The 21,316-nt window shown below is 28.3% G+C and overlaps 2 protein-coding genes and 1 non-coding gene across 11 annotated transcripts in view; 2 read left to right on the top strand and 1 right to left on the bottom strand.

Moving 5' to 3' along the window:
- The first annotated feature begins 1,035 nt into the window (after positions 1 to 1,035).
- Positions 1,036 to 1,107, top strand: TRNAH-GUG (transfer RNA histidin (anticodon GUG)). Its single transcript has one exon. It is a non-coding gene; the product is annotated as a tRNA-His (tRNA).
- A 2,091-nt stretch (positions 1,108 to 3,198) lies between these two features.
- On the top strand, positions 3,199 to 5,451 carry LOC118065193 (tubulin alpha-1 chain-like). The gene is made up of 3 exons (XM_035080345.1): positions 3,199 to 3,360; positions 3,573 to 3,795; positions 4,214 to 5,451. Exons 1-3 carry the CDS (start codon positions 3,358 to 3,360, stop codon positions 5,338 to 5,340), a joined length of 1,353 nt encoding a protein of 450 aa, XP_034936236.1. The 5' UTR covers positions 3,199 to 3,357; the 3' UTR covers positions 5,341 to 5,451.
- A 9,224-nt stretch (positions 5,452 to 14,675) lies between these two features.
- The window catches only part of mub (poly(rC)-binding protein mub), an 87,437-nt gene continuing 80,796 nt past the window's right edge, over positions 14,676 to 21,316 (bottom strand). For 7 of the 9 annotated variants that reach the window (XM_035080335.1, XM_035080341.1, XM_035080334.1 and 4 more), the window contains exons 8-9: positions 16,461 to 19,165; positions 15,335 to 15,807 (exon numbers count right to left, since the gene is read on the bottom strand). In XM_035080335.1, the coding sequence (XP_034936226.1) occupies positions 18,784 to 19,165 (382 nt within the window). In that variant the 3' untranslated portion in view covers positions 15,335 to 15,807; positions 16,461 to 18,783. Of the gene's footprint in view, positions 15,808 to 16,460; positions 19,166 to 21,316 lie in introns of all 9 variants that reach the window. The other 2 variants (XM_035080342.1, XM_035080343.1) reach the window with 1 other exon arrangement.

Raw genomic sequence — 21,316 nt, 5'->3', positions numbered from 1 at the left:
TTAATTACATTATTTGCTTTTTTATTTAAATTCAAATAAAATTTGTATATTTTTATCATCGACGAGACATCTGTCAGGTAGTAACGAAATATAGTATTTTTTATTTATTCGTTACCGATCAATTTTTTTTTTGTTGATATTATCGACTGTTGTATACATTCTGATGTACCGACGGCAAATGCGACTGTTGTTAAAATAGAACTTTTTCGAAGCTTCGTCCATTGACTTACAGAGAGCGTATTTTTGTCAATCAATTGCTTCACGCAGCAACAATCAGATGATGTCTATTTTTTATCATGTTATCTCACAAATATTGATTTGTCTACATAGAAGTCACGTGGGAATATTTATTCATATCAATATACACAGCTGAATAAAAATTTTTATATGGTCTCATGATTAGTAAGAAAGATATATTCAATTTCATCAGTTATTACTGCTTAATAAAATAGTATAATTTAGGTTCATTATTTTGTAGTGTAAATGTTTTTATTGTATTAATAATCCATAATAACAGTACCTACCAAATTTGATGTTTTGTTGATTTATAATCTTAATTAATAATAATAATAATGATGTTCATGATTACATCAGTTACCTAGCAATAATCAATTAATTGTGATAAACAATAAACTAATACAATTATTCGATACATTTACAAAATAAATCATTTGATTATTCTATAATCTAATTCTTGAATTAATTACACGATTTGTACTAAAGAGGAGAATATTCTGCAATAATTGTTATACCATGTTAATTTATAAAAGCATGCCATCTTCAAGGTAAACATCTATGTTTCATTATGTATTAAATATTTAATGTAAGCTTTTCAATAATACAGCATTTTCCGATCTATTTAGGTAAAGTTTCCACTGATAATTCATTGCAAAATGAAAATAAACGTCAATCCAACAATTAAATTTAACTCAATAGTCATGAGAATCTCCATGTACGTAAATTTGGAAGTTTTCTTTTTATTTCCATTTTTAGCATGGTGAGTTTTTTGAAAGCAACAGCTATATGTCTCTTGTAGCCGTGATCGTCTAGTGGTTAGGACCCTACGTTGTGGCCGTAGTAACCCAGGTTCGAATCCTGGTCACGGCAATGTTGTAAACATTGTCACGGTAGAGACTTTTTTTTTATCTTTTACCCTCATAGTTTTATCCCCTCAACAAATTTGTATTTTTTTTTTATCATAATTCAGATAAAATATCTCAATTTGATCTAGTGCCAGAAATTTTTATTTTGGAACATAATTCTAATTGGACTCCTATAAGAATGTATACCAGCATAGGATTCGATAAATACTGGTACTGGAGGTATGAGAAGTATATTAACATGATTGTTGATAAATTGTATCATACAATTATTAAAAGGAAATATTTTCAATTAAAATGAAGTTAAAAATATATTATTGATATTTTGTAGCATGACGTCAATAACTCAATAGTTTATGATAGTCAAAGAATTTTATCTCTTCCGTCATGCTCCAACTCCCATAAGTAATTACAGCGTAACCGATTCTTAAAAATTCTCTTTGTTAGATAAAAAAAATATCAAAAAAAGATTTTTAACTCAATAAACTGATCCAGATCACCAATTTTAATTTCAATCTAGGAACTTACTCTAATAATTACTGATATTTTTAAAAACTAATCCAAATTAAAATTATCTGATGATTTAATCTGATGGTTATTAAATTGTATTTATATCAATCGTTCTTGTAATATATTATAAGAACAATATTTTGAAGTTATTAATAATTTATTAATTCAAATTAAATTTAAATTTTTTCAGATAAATATTTATTTCGTACAAATGATTCATCAGCAACGAGGTTTCTTCAATCCATCATTTTATTTTGACCTACAAAGACCAGGAATGAATGTTTAGTGTTGTCGGACATGAATTTATACCGTACTTATTCTCCACCGTACACATTCATTTACTCTACACTCTCCGGCGTCATTGAATCATGATTCCCAGTGGGCGAGGACTCCAATACGCGTAAAACTGAACGGCCTACTCTCCTCCTGGATGTCGTCACGGTTTCTCCAACCATATATGGCAACCACTGCATCCGCAGGACTCGTTTGCTGGTCCCAAATTTCGCGATCAATTGAAAGTAATATAAAAACAGCATGAACGTACCCGTAATGTATTTAAGTATTTAAAAAAACACGTTCATTTTAGTAACAAATTATCTTTCATCAATTTAAAGAGAAAATTATCAAGAGAAATGAGAATGTTAATGATAAATAATAGTCTAATTGTCGTCGTGAGTCTTTTATCATGATTAGTAGCTGTCTGGAAGTCTCATTGTAGATTTTAAAGTCTTAGTACATACATAAACTTCATGTTTCGCCATGCGTGGGTTTCTGTGGAGCAAAAAAAACACAGTTGGTGCGAGTCTGACTTCATCGCCGTAAATGGTACTCACTGAGAATGTCTGACGTCATTTCAATGACAGTAAACCATGTAGTTATATATTTATTAGTAATAATAGTATTTATTTTCACCAAAAGAAATGAATTATTGTAGTATTTTATATTTTTCAAGGTTAAAATGTCCGTAGGGCATTCACTTCTTAGGTTGTTGGCCTGAGTCTTCATGAAGCGTATCAAAGTGCTGGTTTAACTGTAAAGATGCGTTAAGGAACGTGCTAAGAATCCTCTAGAAATTGGAATATTCAAACAATTTTTACAAGTTAAGCAAATTATGAATAGTAAATAATATATTTAATAAATAAAGTATTATTCTAAATAAGAATTCTTTATGAAGAATATATTTTCACTGAGATAAAAGGTTCGTTGGACGCAAATTATGCACACGCCTTTTTACTATTTTTAGATACTGTCTCGACGCAGCGGAAATAAGAAGGATATTCGTTTATTTCATTTTCTAAAGGTATTCTAGGTGTTATAAGGATTCTAAATTTGTGTGATATATGTTAAATAAAATTCAATTATATCTTTTTATTAAATAAAACCTCTAGTTATTAATAGAACGGGAATGTGGTATTATTTGTTTTTTATCTTTTCAATAAATTAAGAAATTCAGCAGAAATGTTCGTGCTTAATTCAATTTGTCAATTTTAAAAGCGTGATGTGAGCACTTAAATCAAACAGCAGTTTTTACTAATAAGAATGAGATCGATAGAAGAAAGGAAAGTGGGGAAACCGAGGCTATAAAGTATTGCCATCATGTCTGGCTACATCAGAACGCTGAGAACGTTTCGAGGAGCTTCATTGCCTGCTTCATCTTAACGTAATCTTTTGCTTTTTTGAGGAATTCAATTTTCCATTAAGAATTTACATTTTGTACCTGTGATTAAAAAACGATAATCTATTCAAGATGGTAAGTTTTATAAATTAATTCTTTAAATTAATAAAACCCTTCTACTTTTTGTTTGAAATAAGTACTTTTTTAATTATCGTACCATAAATCTGTGATGGTAATAACTGCACTGTTTATGACTTTAATATATCTTTCAACTATAAATCTTTCATTTTGTCCTCATTTTTACTCATTTTTATAGATCAGAAACTGTAATAAAATTTTATTTCTAGCGTGAATGTATCTCAGTCCACGTTGGTCAAGCTGGAGTCCAGATTGGTAATGCTTGCTGGGAACTCTATTGTTTAGAACATGGAATCCAACCTGATGGCCAAATGCCATCAGATAAATTGCTAGGAGGTGGAGACGACAGTTTCAACACCTTTTTTAGTGAAACTGGAGCAGGGAAACATGTTCCAAGAGCTGTATTTGTTGACTTGGAACCAACCGTCGTGGGTAAGTTTAACTTTAGCCGGCAGTATATAACGCCATAAATGAATTTGGTGATGAAAAAACATTTGATAAAATAAATTTAATGCTACAGTTTTCATTATTATATGTATTTTTACACTGATAACTTTATTATTTTATGTACTAGATAAACAAGTCTTGAAAGAATGTTTTAAGTTCTCTACTAAAATTTTTATTTTTTAAACTGAGATTTAACTTGACTCACTATATGGTTAACTGAGCGTAATAAATTTCAAGGTTACAATGGATGTAAAAACTATATTAAATTTTTTTGAAATGCAAATAGTATTGTTGAAAAGACAATACCGTGCACAAAAGAATCATTAATATTTATTTTCCAAATGTTTATTATTAAATTTTAACTAAATAAATGAACATTAGTTAATTCTTAATTTTTATTTAGATGAAGTCCGTACTGGAACTTACCGGCAACTATTTCATCCTGAACAACTAATCACTGGCAAAGAGGACGCTGCGAATAATTATGCTCGAGGTCATTACACAATTGGAAAAGAAATAGTTGACCTAGTACTCGATCGAATTCGTAAACTTGCTGACCAATGTACTGGACTTCAAGGATTTTTAATCTTTCACTCCTTCGGAGGAGGCACTGGCTCTGGATTTACTTCTCTTCTTATGGAACGACTTTCTGTCGACTATGGAAAGAAATCTAAATTAGAATTCGCTATTTATCCAGCTCCTCAAGTATCAACTGCCGTTGTTGAACCTTACAACTCAATTCTAACAACACATACAACTCTGGAGCATTCAGATTGTGCTTTTATGGTGGACAATGAAGCTATTTATGACATCTGCCGTAGAAATTTAGATATAGAACGTCCAACATACACTAATCTAAACAGACTAATTGGCCAAATTGTATCTTCAATCACGGCATCTCTACGTTTTGACGGAGCATTAAATGTTGATCTTACTGAGTTCCAAACTAACTTGGTACCCTATCCACGTATTCATTTCCCTCTGGTCACTTACGCTCCAGTCATATCTGCTGAAAAGGCTTATCATGAGCAGCTTTCAGTAGCAGAGATTACAAATGCTTGCTTTGAGCCAGCTAATCAGATGGTCAAATGCGATCCACGTCGGGGAAAGTACATGGCTTGTTGTATGTTATACAGAGGAGACGTTGTACCTAAAGATGTCAATGCAGCTATTGCTACTATTAAGACTAAACGTACAATCCAATTTGTTGACTGGTGTCCAACTGGATTCAAAGTCGGAATCAATTATCAACCACCAACTGTTGTTCCTGGAGGTGATCTTGCTAAAGTTCAACGTGCAGTTTGCATGTTATCCAATACCACTGCCATTGCTGAAGCTTGGGCTCGTCTTGATCATAAATTCGATCTTATGTATGCCAAACGTGCCTTTGTTCATTGGTATGTAGGTGAGGGTATGGAAGAAGGAGAGTTTTCTGAAGCTCGAGAGGATCTTGCTGCTCTTGAAAAGGATTATGAAGAAGTTGGAACTGATTCAGTTGAAGGAGAAGACCAAGGTGCTGAAGAATATTAAAGAAAAAAAAGAATCTGAGAAATGTTATTGATTTTTGATATTTTTTGATTGATACTTTTTCTATATTGAAATACTTCTCAGAATTTGAATAAAAAAATTTCAATACTCGTGTATAATGCATTTATTAACCCTTGAAATATTAGAAATCATTGATATTTAATAATTTTGTTTTTATATTGAAATTAAAAAGTTTTCGTTAATTTTATAAAAGACATACTTTCTCTTTGTTGGCTGAAGTTTTTATACACTTTGGTATTTGTGAGGTAGTAAATTTCCTTTATTTATTCCTCTGACTTTCCTTGCTAATTTAAGGTGAAATTTTATTCTTCGTGGAAAAACAAGGTGTAGGAAGAATAACAAAGAACATTTACTGTACATTTAAATTTTTAAATATCTATCCACTTTTACTTAAAGGTTGGTATATTCAGCTATCAATTTTAGCTATTGATAAGAGCCCCCTCGAGACTATGCGATAAACTTGGTGTAAGTGTCATGCTGAATATCATCAAAATTTGTACAGAAGTTTTTGAGTAAGGTGTGTGATAAGGATTAAGGAAGCGATAAATTTCAAACTTTCAAGAATAAAGATATTACTTTTTTACATGTTTTGCTCCTAAGGCATAATCATTGGAGAAAATCATTTTCATATTCTAAAGTTAATTGTCTGCCTAACCCATAGCAATTTATTTCATGAAAAAATTACATACAATGAAAGAATAATTGTTTGGCTTAAGGTGATCGCAGACCCAAGAAGTCACGTTTTTCTGAATAAGATATATTGAATGAATAAAAATGATAATAGCCAATATTTCATAATTACACTTACGTTTGGGAGAAGGAAGAGCAAGTGCAACAATTATATAAATAATTGTCAATATAATCATTAATTTACAAACTGATATGTAACTTTTGTAAACGTGTCTTCACTTTTAACTTTTTACTCAATGTAAAAACAACAATAAACTTTGCTTACCTGCTCTCTTTTGTTTATAAATTAAAACTTTATAGACAAATATTTAAATTATTCATGAGTCAAGTGTAGTCTTCAATTAAGGGACTATTATCTATGAACTACTTTAACATACATGGAGAAAAATAATTAACTTAATTACTGTTATTGGGTAGTACGACAGATATTCAGAAGTAACCAATTACTATGTAACGAAATTGATGCAATGTTATAACATTAATATTTTTTTATTTGTTACATCAATCCAAATATTTATTTTATATTAACATTATATGGGTTAAAGACAGAAAAGAGTTACTAAAAGAGGGCTTTTTTTATGAATAAAATTTCAGTTTTTCTTAATGAAAAATATAACAATTTCGAATGATATAAATTAATAACTAAATTCTTACTAACTACTTTTATCTAATTATAAATATTAATAACACTTAAATAGTGTACTTACTCTTGTTGATTAGGATAGCAAATGCATGAGTTACTCAAATAACTGCTACCACGAAAAATAATATTATTTTGGAGGATGACATTTTAAGAATAAATTTAGGTAAATTTTATCAACTTAAATTCATTTATACAACTTTTGAGATCAATAGAGATAAAGTTAATGTACTTTTTATGATTCGTTATACATCAAATTTGGTCTCGCATTGTTATTATATATCATTAAATAACTATTATTATCATTGGACTTCAATACAGTTTAACGCAATAATAACTATGCTATTATGCATTACATCCAGCTACGCATTATATTTACTCTAGTTTGACTTAGATGATACTCAAATACTTACTTTTGTAGATTAATTGAAACAAATGCATGATGCTGAAATAACTTTAATCATAACAATTGGTTGATTGATCAATAAGTAGAACAAAATAGAAATCATTTAAATTCATGCATTTTTTTTTATTTCAGAACGTTCGTATGTCTTTATTAATTACTATCAAAATTAAATATATGTGTTTATATATGCATATTATTTTGAAGATTTTTTAAAATATCAATCATAATAGGTACTATAATTAGCAGAGAGATATACTTCATGTAGTAGATATTTTTCAATTAAAGGCTTCAGTAAGTTAGAAGATAATTTATGTAGATGGTATTGCTATATACACACTTTAATAACGGAAACAAACATTACAATGACAATAATAATAAGAATAATAATAATAATATTATTATAAATATAATATGCAATAATAGAATTATCAATCGTAATGTAAACACTAGAAATTTTGTTCCTTCTTTCTCACATTTTGTTTTACTTTTTTATTGTGTTTAAATTTTTATTTTTTTCATTTAGAAAGAATCGTATATTTCGTTTTCTTTTATTTATCTTTCCATTTGTTAGTATTTATCAAGAATTATTATTATTGGCGATTGCATATTTGTGGCTTCGCGTTTCTACCATATGATGTACTCTATTTTCCGAGATAATCTTCTAATGAAGAAATAAGAAATGATTTTTATGGTAGTCACGTGATATTTTTAGCTTTCTTCTTTTTGCAATCACACAAATTATGTGAAGAGAGGAAGAAATGCGAGCCACGAGAGAGTTCATTGAACATTCACTGGCTGTTTTTATTTTTTCATTAGTTATTAATCATTATACTTTTTTTTCTTTACCTTACAATAATAAATATTATATAGTGCAATATCTAAAAAAATTTGTCTTTTTATGCATCTTACACATTCAAATACACTGTACTCGAAATTTACAATATTATTGCCCTTACAAACATTAAATCACTATCGAGCGGTAGTAATCCGTGATTTTTTTAATCTAAGTGTTTTATTTAGTTATTCCATCTCTCTCGTAAATCTCCGTCAGCGTTATTCTCATTCTTTATTAATTATTATTTCACTTAATTGCGTTATTTAGTCATTCTTGCGAATAAGTTAACACTAAGAGAACGTATGAATGCATATTATCAGAAAAAATGTACTTGTGAATCTCTTAATCATATTTTTTTTTCATTATCTTGATCCCGTTTAGAAGTCGGGTAAATAGCCCGCGTGTTTGTTAAATGTAATTAATATTTGTTAAAATAATTTTCTGAGATTATTATTCACTCCACGATCTTGGCGATAATTAAAAAAATGATTAATTAATTTCTACATTTTTTACCTCACATAAATGATGAATTAATAGTGATTATATATACAATTATTTGAATAAATATTCTACAAAAAAACATTATAGGTAAAGTTTATTGGTAGATTAGTCACATTAAAAAAAAGTAAGAATATAATTAATTGCCAGCAGTTCTAATATCATTATTTGAAGCTCGATAAACCTACAAATTATTTATTAAGTTATTTATCCCATTCATTTCATAGTTCTTTTTTTATATCAAGATTAAAAATTTGTTTTTATGTTCTTGACTCACAACATCTACAATAATTTTCACTTTTAAATATTATCGAGCACAACACGATTGAACGAATCACTAAATTATTCTGTTGAAACAAAAAGCAATAAAAAAAAATTCATAAATAATCTCATGATAAATGTGGGTTATTAAAATAAGATTATAAATATAGTAAATAAACAAATATTTATAATGAAAAAGAAGACGATATTTCTGTTGTCCTCACTATTTATTCTTCAATAGAGAAGAATGTTGAGCAAATAATAATTGAAGAAAAAAGCACTGGAAATGTTTGCATTTCAAGTTATATTGAAAGGTAAATTTTCTGAAAGTGCTTATTTTCTCATGGCAACTAATTAACAACATATTATCTAAAGTGAAGATACAATCAATTATAAATAGACAACAATTGTAATATTTGCTCTTAAAAGAAACTTTTCCTCTCTCCTTTTCTATGTTATCTTTATCTTGTCTGTCTTAGTATTATTATTAATTGCACATCGGCGCAAATACAAAATATATCATGATTTTATAATAATGATTCGTTCGAGGATGTTGGACCCCGAGTATTTTTTAGAAGTTGTTCTTGTAACTTTTTGTATTATTTTTTCCTTACGCATTATTCATTATTATTCTTCTTTCCTACCTTTATTTAAGTTCATTTCATTCTACATTTATCACAATTTATTTTTTATGTTTTTTGTTTTAGATAATTTATTATTACAAATTTTTTTTATTAATTTCATTCATTTTTTTTTTGCTTTCATAAAGATGGCTAATGCATGAATTAGATTAGAAGACAGTTTTTAGTGGGTTTAGATTTTCTGATTTAAAGTACTGGAAATTCAAGGGAACACAGAAAATATGCTAGATAAATATTTGCTGTTCTTTTGGTTGTTTAAATTGAATTATTATAGTCGCAGTAGCATTTCTCGTGGTAATTACAGTCAACAGATGACCGAAGAAATCACTAGTAGATTTCTATAAGAATAATTAAATAAACATATTTTTCTCCATGATTGAAAAGAAAATATTGTCTATCATAAAAAAATTCTAACAATTTGTCAAAATAGTTGGATATGTAAACGTATCTTTTTTCATCATTATTTAAATTTATACGAACATTTATATTAATTAATTAAAACAGAATAAAAAAAATTTAATTAAAAAAAGCTTAGATATGTTCACGACAATTACATGTAGATTTAATGAACTTTGTATTGTATATTTTTCTAAATAACATAAGCACTCTTTCACGCCAGCCGAATAATCACGTTTACATTTTATTTGTAAGCCTTTTCTATCAACAATATAATCATGATTTTATAAAGCTGTGTACTTATTTTCTTGATTAATTATTGTTATACTTGTTATACATATTTATCATTAAACTTTTCATTATTACTCATTATAAATTATCTGCTTAATTATTATAGTAATGATAATTATTATATGATAATCATACCTATGCTTATACCTGCAAAAAATTCTCACTTTTTAATCTTCCGTACAATTTTTTTTTCATGCGCCTACCACCCTCTTTAATTCTTTCTTTCGAAGTTTTATGTTATTTAATATTACATAAGTCATTCACTCATACATCCATTTAATGTATAATTTTTTCATTTGTCCACGATTAATACATGGCTTTTACTCGCTTTGTTTTTACATAAATATTGCGTTTACGAGACAATTTTACAAAAAATCTTTTACCCTGAAATAATGTACTTTTTTTTAGCCATACAACACGGCGATATATTTGGAATTTAAACGCGGTACGTGACAATACTAAACTCAATTCAAACTTTATTTATTTCTATTACAGAGCATTTTATTTATAATAAGTCACTAGAATCATTTTTTCCATTTATTCTTCTTATAATTATTATTATTATTATTACGAAGAGAAAATGTTCAAAGTAAATTCGATAACTTTTTTTCTACAACTGAACTTTGAGTTCAGTAGCAAGTTTTCTTATTTTTATTCTTTTTTCAAGATTTACTTTATTCTTTTTTTTAAGATTATTTTTTTTCTTCTCATATCAATGTAAAATATGATTTTTATTCACTTTTTTTTACATTAACGCATAAGTTTATGACCCTGTTTTATAAAGGCTTCATAACGTAAGTGCTTTGGCCAAAGGAGAGAAATATAAGAAAGAATAGCATAAAAGAAAGAAAGAGTACGAGAGATGCAGAAGAATAATAATCCATTTGCAGTAATTTTTATTCAATTAAAAATTTTTCTATCTTGAATCAAAGTGTCAAATAGATAAAAGTTATTAAAAAATTTGATGATTGAAACAAACAATAAATTTTAATCAGTTCGAAAACTATTGAAGATTAATCCATGAATAATCCGCTTTAGGTCTTTGAATCGAGTGCTTCGTTATCACAAACTCACAGGAGAACTTTTGCTTATAGTCTGATGAGTGTATAGAAACTCAGATAGATTGTGTTATCTTTGCTTACCAGCGATTATACAAGACAATAGAAAGGTGACTACTTCATGCAATGGACAATAATAGAGATGGGCTGTTTTAAAACAACTTTTCAAATCGATCAAGTTAGTAGAACAAAGTCAAAGGAATATTTCTACAATAGACAAAGACCAATTCGTTATGTTGATAAATCAAATATTATTGTTTAATATTTTTTTTCATTAACATAATAAAATGTATAAAAAAGCTGTAAAAAAACATTGAACTTGAATTGAAGAAATGAATTAAAAGTAGAATACCCTTTAGAATTATTATTACGGCTGCATTCGATTAATTTCCAAAGTTTGCATGAATTTTATTCAAACACTGTTTCAATTGGAGGAAACAAGACTTTGGCACGTCGCTTGGCACATTTTTTTGAGCCCGCGGTTAACACTGCTTTATTATTATTTTTTATCCATCTCATTTCTTTAATCCATTACTCATTTTCCTCTTAGTATGCTCGATTTTTTATTATTCTTCTCTTTGACATACCAGATCCATGTTAATATTTTAATACCCTCCTAAAGCAGTAATTCCATGAAAAAGAAAAATGATATAATGCTGGTATACAGCGTAAAATTTATTATTTTTTAATCTCACTGTTACTTTAATGGTATACTTTAATTGTCTTTTCTTTCAAGTTTTAATTATTTTTTCGCTTTACTCCAGGTCACAATAGATCGCACGACACTACCCGATATTCTGTGAAAACTAGTTATTTTTCAGTAGATTGCCATCCATTAGAAAGAAAATTGAAACACTGACAACGTCGAAAAATGACAATTAATTTCACAAAGTCGTTTAATTCAGTCGTTATGAAATTATTTAACAATAATTAAAATTTACAACACTTTATTTTTTTAAAATTATTCAACTTTTCTAACAATTAGAACAGCTAATAAATTGTTTATAAATTAAAATCACGAAACCCTGACACTATCCAATAAAAAATGAGACCCTGTCCTATTTATTCGTGCCTAATTTATCTTAAATTTTTCTCATCATTCCACGCTTTTTTTTTAGTAACTCATTACATTACAAAAAAAATTTAAATATGACATTTTTTTTTCGGCACCTCTCGAATATTTGCGATTAAGTACTATCACCGTGGCACACGCGAAGCGTAGAATACATTATTATTATGTATTGTTTGTATATTTTTAAAATTATTGTTACTTGTTATTATAATTATTAATTTGTTTAGATTGTTTTTTTATTAATTATAGTTGATAATGATAACATACGACTTAGCATGGCTAATTTAAAACGAGACACGATCGACGACGCGTGGGATTAAATAACTATTTTAATTATTTTATTTTCATTTTGCTTCATTACAGTCGGTAAGAATATAATAGCGATTCTCAGTGATGGGAAAAGTTGTTATATTATATTGGTATGTAAATCTTGTCATATGTTTAACCAGATATGCTTTTAAGATACAATTTTCATTGGCTATTGAATTTTAATCTTTTGTCTATTTTTCTTTTATTAAATTTAACAAAAAAATCCATTGGATTTTCAGCGACAATGCCCTTTATTATTTTCATCAAATTACGTACAATAAATACGTAAAAAAAGTTGTGGATGAATTTATTTATTCAAAGATTAATTGAATCAATAGCCAATATTACAGAGTCATATAATTTTAAATTATTTAGATTTTATTAAATAAGTAATTCGGAATTACCATTTATGCACTCTACCTTTTAAAAGCCTTGCATGTTTAGTTTCATTCACAGTTTCAAAATTCGCCCTTAACTACTTACTAAAGAACCAATTCTAATCACAGCAATATTTATTGTTGATATACACACTCATGTAGCGTCTCTCACTAATTAGTTATTTTTTGTTATTTTTTTTCTTTTTTAAATAATTATCTCGCTGCATTTACCCATTTTATATCGGTAGAGGCTGATATTACATTTTCAATCGCATTTATAATTTTTGAATTTACATTAGTACAATTAAGAAAGAATATACGCGCTTTGAAATCCTATGAAAATATAGAAGAGTTAAAAAAAGATATTTTATCTTTGTATTTTTTCAAGAAGACGATAGTAGTTAACAGGAGAACAAAAAATTTTGGAAGAAAATGAATCTTTATGATGAAATACTCGCCTCAGTGATTGATTTGAATATTGAAATTTTATTCCATTCATTAGCATGAATTTAATTCAAGAGATTCTTATCATAACAATATGTTAATTAACAACAATTGAATGAAAAATAACTAATTAAATAAATAAATAATAAATAAATAAACAATTGATAATTTGCATCAATTTAAATTCATTATAATAAATTACTTATATGACACATTATTATATTTTTTTTCCCCTCCCCCCTCATTTCTTATATTTTGTAGAAAAATATAAATAACGAAAACAATATTACAACAAATATTTACAACAACACGAATAATTATCATTATATACAATCGCTCTCTTTTTCTCGCTCTTTGGTCTTTTGTAATAAGAAATAACAATAATTAAAAATTTTCCTTTTGAAGGCCTAAAAAATCACAGAATTTTTTAATTGATTTTAAAATACGTAATCAATTTTTCTTTTTTTCACTGAGACGAGTATTTTATTCAAAATCGAAGAAATTTTAGTAAGGAAGCTCTGATAATACTTTCTGATTATTTGTATCATTTTTTCTGTAATTTTCTAAAATTATTATATTTACTTTTTTTTTTACCTTGGCACGTTATTGTAAGTAATCGAGCATAATTTTTTTGTATTTATAAAGGATATGTATTTCTAGGATGTCTGCACGCTTGAAAGCTAATCGCTCGGATATGGATACGCGTAAACACTATAAAAATGAATCACTAAATTGCTTATCTTTATCAAGAATATCAGTCGCGTTTAAATACATAATAATTATATATTGATATCGTGATCAATATCACTTTAATTTAAAAAACACATTTATTTATAAGAAAATAATTATTAAAAAGTCAAAAAAAAAATTTTTTTTTAAATCACGGAGGGGGGATTTAATAATTTTATAATCAATAAATGACGTTTTCTAATCGGATAGAACCGCACTTTGAACTCTTATTTTCCATATAGCGCTATCTTTACTAATTAATTTTATTTCTTTATCGTATAATAAATATATAATTCATATGTATATATAATATATATAATATATTATTATTTTATATTCCATGTAATAATTTATTTGTTTTATCAACAAATGCGTCGCACTTTACGTTAACTTTGGATTATAGCTGATTAAAAAAAAAAATTATCGATTAATTTGCATAATTATTATTATCATTATCAGTGCTACAATATATCATTATTATTTTTATAATCCTTCTCATTTTTTAACTAAAAGTGCACGTCAAGTACAACGCGTTGTTCTCCGGTAATTCACGAGTTTTTATAGTGACTAAATACATTTTTTTTATGAGTCATAATCTCGTTTTATACCAGAGAAACGTCTCGGCATTTTACTTATCTCTTTTTTTCTCTAACATTTCTATTTTTTTCGCTTTTATTATCCACCCCTCCTTCCGCTATTATTTACGTTGAATAAATAATTTTGTATCCAGTTCGCATGCAAAAGCTACGCTGCTACATTTAATTACCACCACAGTAATTGATTAATCAATTACTTTGCCATCTTATTAATATTATTATACGCTTTCTCTCCTACTTCCTTATACTTTTTACCGAGTCTATTACTTTTTACATGGTTTATAATTTATCCGAGACGTGTGAACTAGAGTCATAGAGAGAAAAAAATCAAGATGGAAAGGTAAGTCGAAGTAAAAGCGTCATTACGCCGAGAATAGTTCTATTACTTTCAAGAACTCTCGGTCAACCCTGTCTGTCCGAATTGTTTGTTCTTCTTGACACTTATTCATACCCATCCTTATCTTCACTTATTTAACTCTCATTTCGTTCACTCGTCTCACCCAATCTTTCAATCGCAGACAATGTAGAAAATACCAACGTCTAAGTATTTTCATTCATTAATTATATTATAATTATAATAATAATTATTCTTTCACCTCATTTTACTATCCCATTTTTTTAATATAAAAATGAAAACTAACGTATCTTTGGCTTGTTCCCTTTACCAATCGGCAGCAGCTTCAGCTGCGATGTCCATAAATTGTTTTTTTTTACATTTAATTTAATAATTAAGTTTTTTTTTTATATATGTACGCGTTACCTCTTAATTTCTTCTGTTTTTTCCTGTACAATTTCGGTGCCCAGGTCCGTGTTATTTTTGTTTGTCGTTCAGCCTTCATGAGAAGTGAACGACATGTGTATCCAATAAACGTGTGTACAATAAAGTGTTGATTTGTTTGTGTAGCGTTAATGTCTTTTCTGAAGACTGTCGATTAAGCACATTGGTTAAACAGAGATTTAAAACCCATCTCGAAAATGTTACTGACAGCTTCTTTATCTTCTATTTTTTCGGCTTCTACACGTTGTGAAGATTTTCGTATATCGATAGTTCTTTACGTCTCTCCTCCAATCCATATCATCCCACGTTTCTTTCCGCCTGAAGTTAAATTAAATCTCTGATTTTAGTGAATCGGAGACTTGACGATATGATTCGGAGCAATGTAGTGATACGCGGGAATTGGCATTCCTGAAGTCTCTATCGATATCCTGAAACAAAATTTATTTTATTATCAGTTCTGATTGCAAGCCAGTCAGTTTTACACAAAGAAAAAAATTCTACCAGTCGCGAGAAGGTTCATTCCTCTGTGAAAAAATACTAAATATATTTCATTATATAAAATTAATATAAAAAAATATTTCAAAGCCAAATTTTAAAAATTTTCTTATCTAATTAATTCTTCTTTTAAATAAAATAAATTGATATAAGAAAACAAAATTTAGATTGTAGCTTAATATCTTTTCTACATTATTTTATTTTTAAAAATATATTATTTTTCCATGAGGATTAAATATTGTATCACAAAATTTTTTATAAATATTTATCGTTAATAAAATATTACATTGACATTAATTTGTTGTAATGTACATCGACTCTACAGTTGTTCAAAGTTGTAACTTATTGAACATGATTGCAGGTAATAAACAATAGGAAATTTGAAGGAAAAAGAAAAGGTCTGTAGAGTCGATACTGGTAGACATATACAAGACAATATATTACATAAATGAAGAGTAGTTATAGGAAAATAATTTATACAAATATTTTGATAGATAATATTGAAGTAAACAAAAAGGTTGAAGTAAAAAACGGTTAAAAGGGACAAGTAGATTAAGAGGACTACGGAGGAGTGGATGGTGCTTACCGAAAATGGGCAGGAGCCTGGGTCATAGTTGGTTGAATGGATACATCCTTTCTATATCTCTCTTATAAAATTTCTTTTTTCTCTCTCTCGCTCACTTTTAAAAAATTCTCCACCAAGTTTTGTGATTCAAAAACGTACTATCGTATTTTTTACATCCTTACAGCCGTGTTAAATGAACTATAATTATGAAGAAAAAAATATAAAACGAAGGGTAATGCTCTGGAAAATAAAAAAATTTAACCAAACGTTCGCTCAATGTGAAATATCCACGCTCACAATGAATTTCAATAAGATAAATTAAAGTAAGAAAAAAATATAAATTAAAAAATAACATGTATACAAATTAAAAAAATTTTTAACGAATATGTCAAGGTAGACCAAAGTAACAGAGTATGAAACCTTAATGAGTTTCTTTTATTTTGTATTAAACACGCCTAGATTTATTCAACAAAGTGATACAAGTTAGCCAAGTGTTTGATAAGCACACAATGTGTACCATCTTTTTCACCTATTTTATTTTTATGTTATTTTAAAGAAGTAAATTCTTGTTTATTTAAGACTTAGTTCTAAAAAAAAGACTGATGAATATTTTATCAGAATAATCATTACTTCAATCTACTGAATTCATCTTTAAGTAAAATTCTATTAAATATATTTGTTTATTTTTCCTTGTCATTTGTCATTTTCAATTAACTTCATTTTATAAATCGATCTAAAAAATTTGATAAATAAACGTTTTTATTTTAACGGTGTTTGCTTTCTTTAATGAATCAGAACATCCATAAACTAAGGTTGAGCACGCAATTAATTATCGATTAGAGTTCGAGAGATTTTCCTCATATACAGTTTACATTACAAACTGAAAATTTTTTAAAATATTTTTCATAAAAATAATTTTGATCAAATAAACATTTTTTAAATCAAAAACAAAATTCTCTCTTACCCTTATTTACCTAAAATCTGTGCTTTATTATGAAAAACGGTGTAGTTTGAAATTTTTCTTAAATGTGTCAAATGTTTGCATAAAAAAATGCATATATCCAGGCTCTATTTTTTTTAATTATGACACTATACATACTTTATATATAAGCTTAGATGTATATCAACTTAAATCTTAATTAATATAACACTCACCAACGTCACATAAGTAAAGGCGTCTCTGTTGTGTAATGATATAAGCTCGCCAATTTCCACTTCCGGTGGCGGACTTTTCGCGAGTTTAATCTTGAGCATTTAACTCTATTAGAATTTAAACCACATATTCACATGTTTCATTTTGTGGTTTTATTTTTTTTTATACATTATAATTCAGTTCAAACTAGATTATTAAGATAAACATGATTACAATACACTTTACTTCTGTATGAATAAATTATTCAATTGGTATACGATTCATCAAAAAATTATCGAAAAAATCCGCCACCTTTTGCGATTTATTATGTGTTTTAGCATTATTTTATATTCGATTAATTATTAATTACATGACTGTTTATTGAAAATACACGATCCAAAATTAGTTAATTTATTCTCACTTCATTTCTTTGTTATCTGTTTCTATGTTCTTCAAGTTTCTCTCACTTTTTCACTCGCGACTTATGACAAAAAAATGATTTTTCTCGTATCCTTATGCGATTTAATCCAAAGCAAAGACGTACAATAGTTAACAAAAATTCTTCGCGATTTATGATGCCTCTATATATCTAGATACAGACTTGTTTTCTCACTACTGTCGTATTTTATAGAGATAATAACAATTATTGAATTTTCTTTTTCTTGTGTACGTAGGTAAATATTACAATATAATCCATAGTAATGATAATAAGAATATGTAAAAAAACATTTCTCCTCTTACGATCTCGCGCTCTGAGCTTCTCTATTATCCAGAATTATAACAAAAAAAGATATAAAAAAATGTACTATAACATATAGTACTACAAAGCTTCTCAAGTCGTCGTATAAAGTCAAAAAACGAACATAATTTATAAAGAAATAATACAAAACATCACTAGATTTAAGCTAGTTCACACGATACAGTCCCATACTAATCCACCAACAGTATCCATCATAATTATATCAGAAACATTCGCAAAAATCTATAAAAATGATTTACATTTTTATATATATAAAAAAAAAGATCTAGAAGAAACTCAGAGTACGTTTCATTCTGATTTTGTTTGTCTCTTAAGATCTAAGTCTGCAATGATTCTATCATCATTGTTATGAAATTATTATTATCATCATTTATCATCATCATCATTCTTATCATCATCATCACCTCAAATCCCTCACAAAAGCGTGCGTCTCAAACAACAATCGCACTCGCTCAATAAGGGTTGTACTTGGTCCTCTCCGATTTGAATTTCCCGCTCTCAGTAGGTCCAGGAGTTCCAGGACTTCGTAGACGAGGTGTGAAGGTCTTGTGAGAACGATGCACACCAGTTGTCTGGACAGGTAGAGTTGCAGCAGCTGCACCAGCAGCGCCGCCGAGTAATTCCGTCAACCCACCAAGGGCAGTCAAGCTAGATAGGGCGTTGAGGGCTCCTGGCTTGCTTAGCAGCTGAGCCAAGGGGATTGCGCTGGCCAAGGGAGAGGCAGTGGTAGTAGTGGTAGAAGGGGAAGCACTGGCCCCGGATGCCCCGGGAGTGGTGCCGCTGCCAGGGGTTTGGGTATTTTGGGCCTCTAGGTTAGCTTTCTGCAGTTCGACACTGGGGAAAAGACACAAATGTAAAAAGGTGAGGGTGGGAACATATTTTTGCGTTTCATTTCTTATACGTCGAGATTGAAAATAATGAAATGAGAACGGGTAATGAATTATATAATTAAGAGACAAAAAATTAAAGAAATTATATAAGAATATTATGGAAGAGTGCTTTTGTAAACTCGACTGTCAGAGTATACTTGATTTTGTCTTGGTTCAAGCAAAACGATATCCGTAATTTAATTAAAATTTTTTTTCGTTTTTTTCGGAAATACAGTTCAGGAAGTAATACTGTGAAGGTCGAGACTACAAAGTGTGAGTAATCCACAGCGCAATAAGACCAGGCTGTTGATAGTAATTGGAGGCCTCTTAGTGCGCGATGGCGTTAAAAAAGGAAATGCCTCGCCGATTGCATTGAGCTAAGCGAAGACACAGTGTGTACTCAACTATAATTAATTAATACGCAGATGTGTATATTTAATGTTAAGTAAAATGATTATTCATCTATAAAGAAGCATTAAAAGTAACAACTGTGTCCTCGTTAAACTCTAAATGATGATTAAAATTTAAAATAATTATCACGCAAAATGTGCACTCTGCTAACATGAATGATTTATTAGCGGTTGATATTAATAGTTTTTGTTAATTAATTGTCAATTAATTATTTTTATAATTTATTTGCATAAAGCAGAGTGCAAATCATGCGACTAAAGTGCAATTGTTTAATTAAATTTTAAAAAATTATGAATATGTAAATACGATATAAATAACATGAAAAATTTTGGCGAGACAAATTTATCAAGGATTAATGATAAACTGTGTAATTTTTTTTTTTCTACGGATTGGTCATTCCGTAAAATTATTTTGCAGTGGTTTAATGTCAGTGACAATCTGGAATAAAATATATTTAATAGATTATAAAAATGTATGAAAAAAAAAAAAAATTGAGAAATAAAATAACTGAAAAAAACCAAAGCAATGAAGAACTGCCAGAATAAAAAAATATTCAAAAACGTATATGAACTTTGATATTCATGAACACAATTTTTTTTGCTTTAAATTACGATGAGGTTAAAATGTGGCCAATAAATCAAATGCTGTGCAAAATCTTGTTAATTAATGCTTGAAGCGTTGATTAATACACAATTTTTATCCTCTTGAATTTTTTTTAATCCTTTGTGAGTCGCGAAACTGGAAAATTTGTGAGTCAATCAGTTGCGTCATGAGAAGCTGTTTTAATATAAAAATTATAAAAAAAAAAAAAGTTTTGCGATGCAAGAAAATGAACCCGAGGAAATTAGTTTAATCAATGTCAAAATATTTTTATTATGTCAATTTAGTTAACTAAAATAACGCGACATGACTGCAGCTGATCGGTATTCAACAATAGAAGATAAACATAACACAGTAAAGCGTTAAATAAAAAAAAAAAAATATCAACAAAAGTTCGTATAATATTACAAAAGCATTAAAAGCCTCTTGGACGGGAAACACCTTTGAGGATAAAGGAGTCTCTGTAAAAAAAATCAAAGTCCGTATTTTATAACTAAAGGAAACAGGATTTTGTAATACATCATCGCTAGTTGGTAAAAAAGAATAGTTATTACAATCTCATTTCTTTAAAATAGAATTTCTTTTACGGCTAAAACAATAAGGAGAGCCAGCGGCAATGGGAACAAATATTGAGAAAGAACGGAGTTGATTTTCTGCAGGATCTCAAGGTACTGGACCTGGAAAACAGGACCTGGAAACAAAGGATTATGAATTTCGTATTCATCCTCTTCTTTCTCTCCTTGGAGCACCATTGAAGTGGACATGACGAGACCCATCTTTTCGTTTACATTTGCAGCTGGATCTTTTTCTTATGCCATCAAAAAAAGAGGAAAAAATTTCTTCCTTCCTCTTTTGAATCCTACCCTTATGTCTAAGTTCTCACCTGCTCAATTCTCCTCTTTACATCGTGTACGTCACAATGATTGAGTAAAATGGATTTTTTTATTCAGAATGTTAAATTTAAATATTTTTTATCCTCAACATTTACCTTGTAAACTTTTGAATAATATCGATATTTAACATCTTTTATGTTACTGGTGAATTTTTTAAAAATAAATTTCGTGTATTAATGCAATAAAAAAGTACAATAGAACATTGTGAATAC

The sequence above is a fragment of the Chelonus insularis genome, unplaced genomic scaffold, assembly GCF_013357705.1.
Source record: "Chelonus insularis isolate UGA/USDA-ARS -01 unplaced genomic scaffold, ASM1335770v1 contig_272_pilon, whole genome shotgun sequence".
NCBI classification, from domain to species: domain Eukaryota; kingdom Metazoa; phylum Arthropoda; class Insecta; order Hymenoptera; family Braconidae; genus Chelonus; species Chelonus insularis.
Note: the sequence above shows the minus strand (reverse complement) of the source record. Positions and strands in the feature narration are given on the sequence as shown.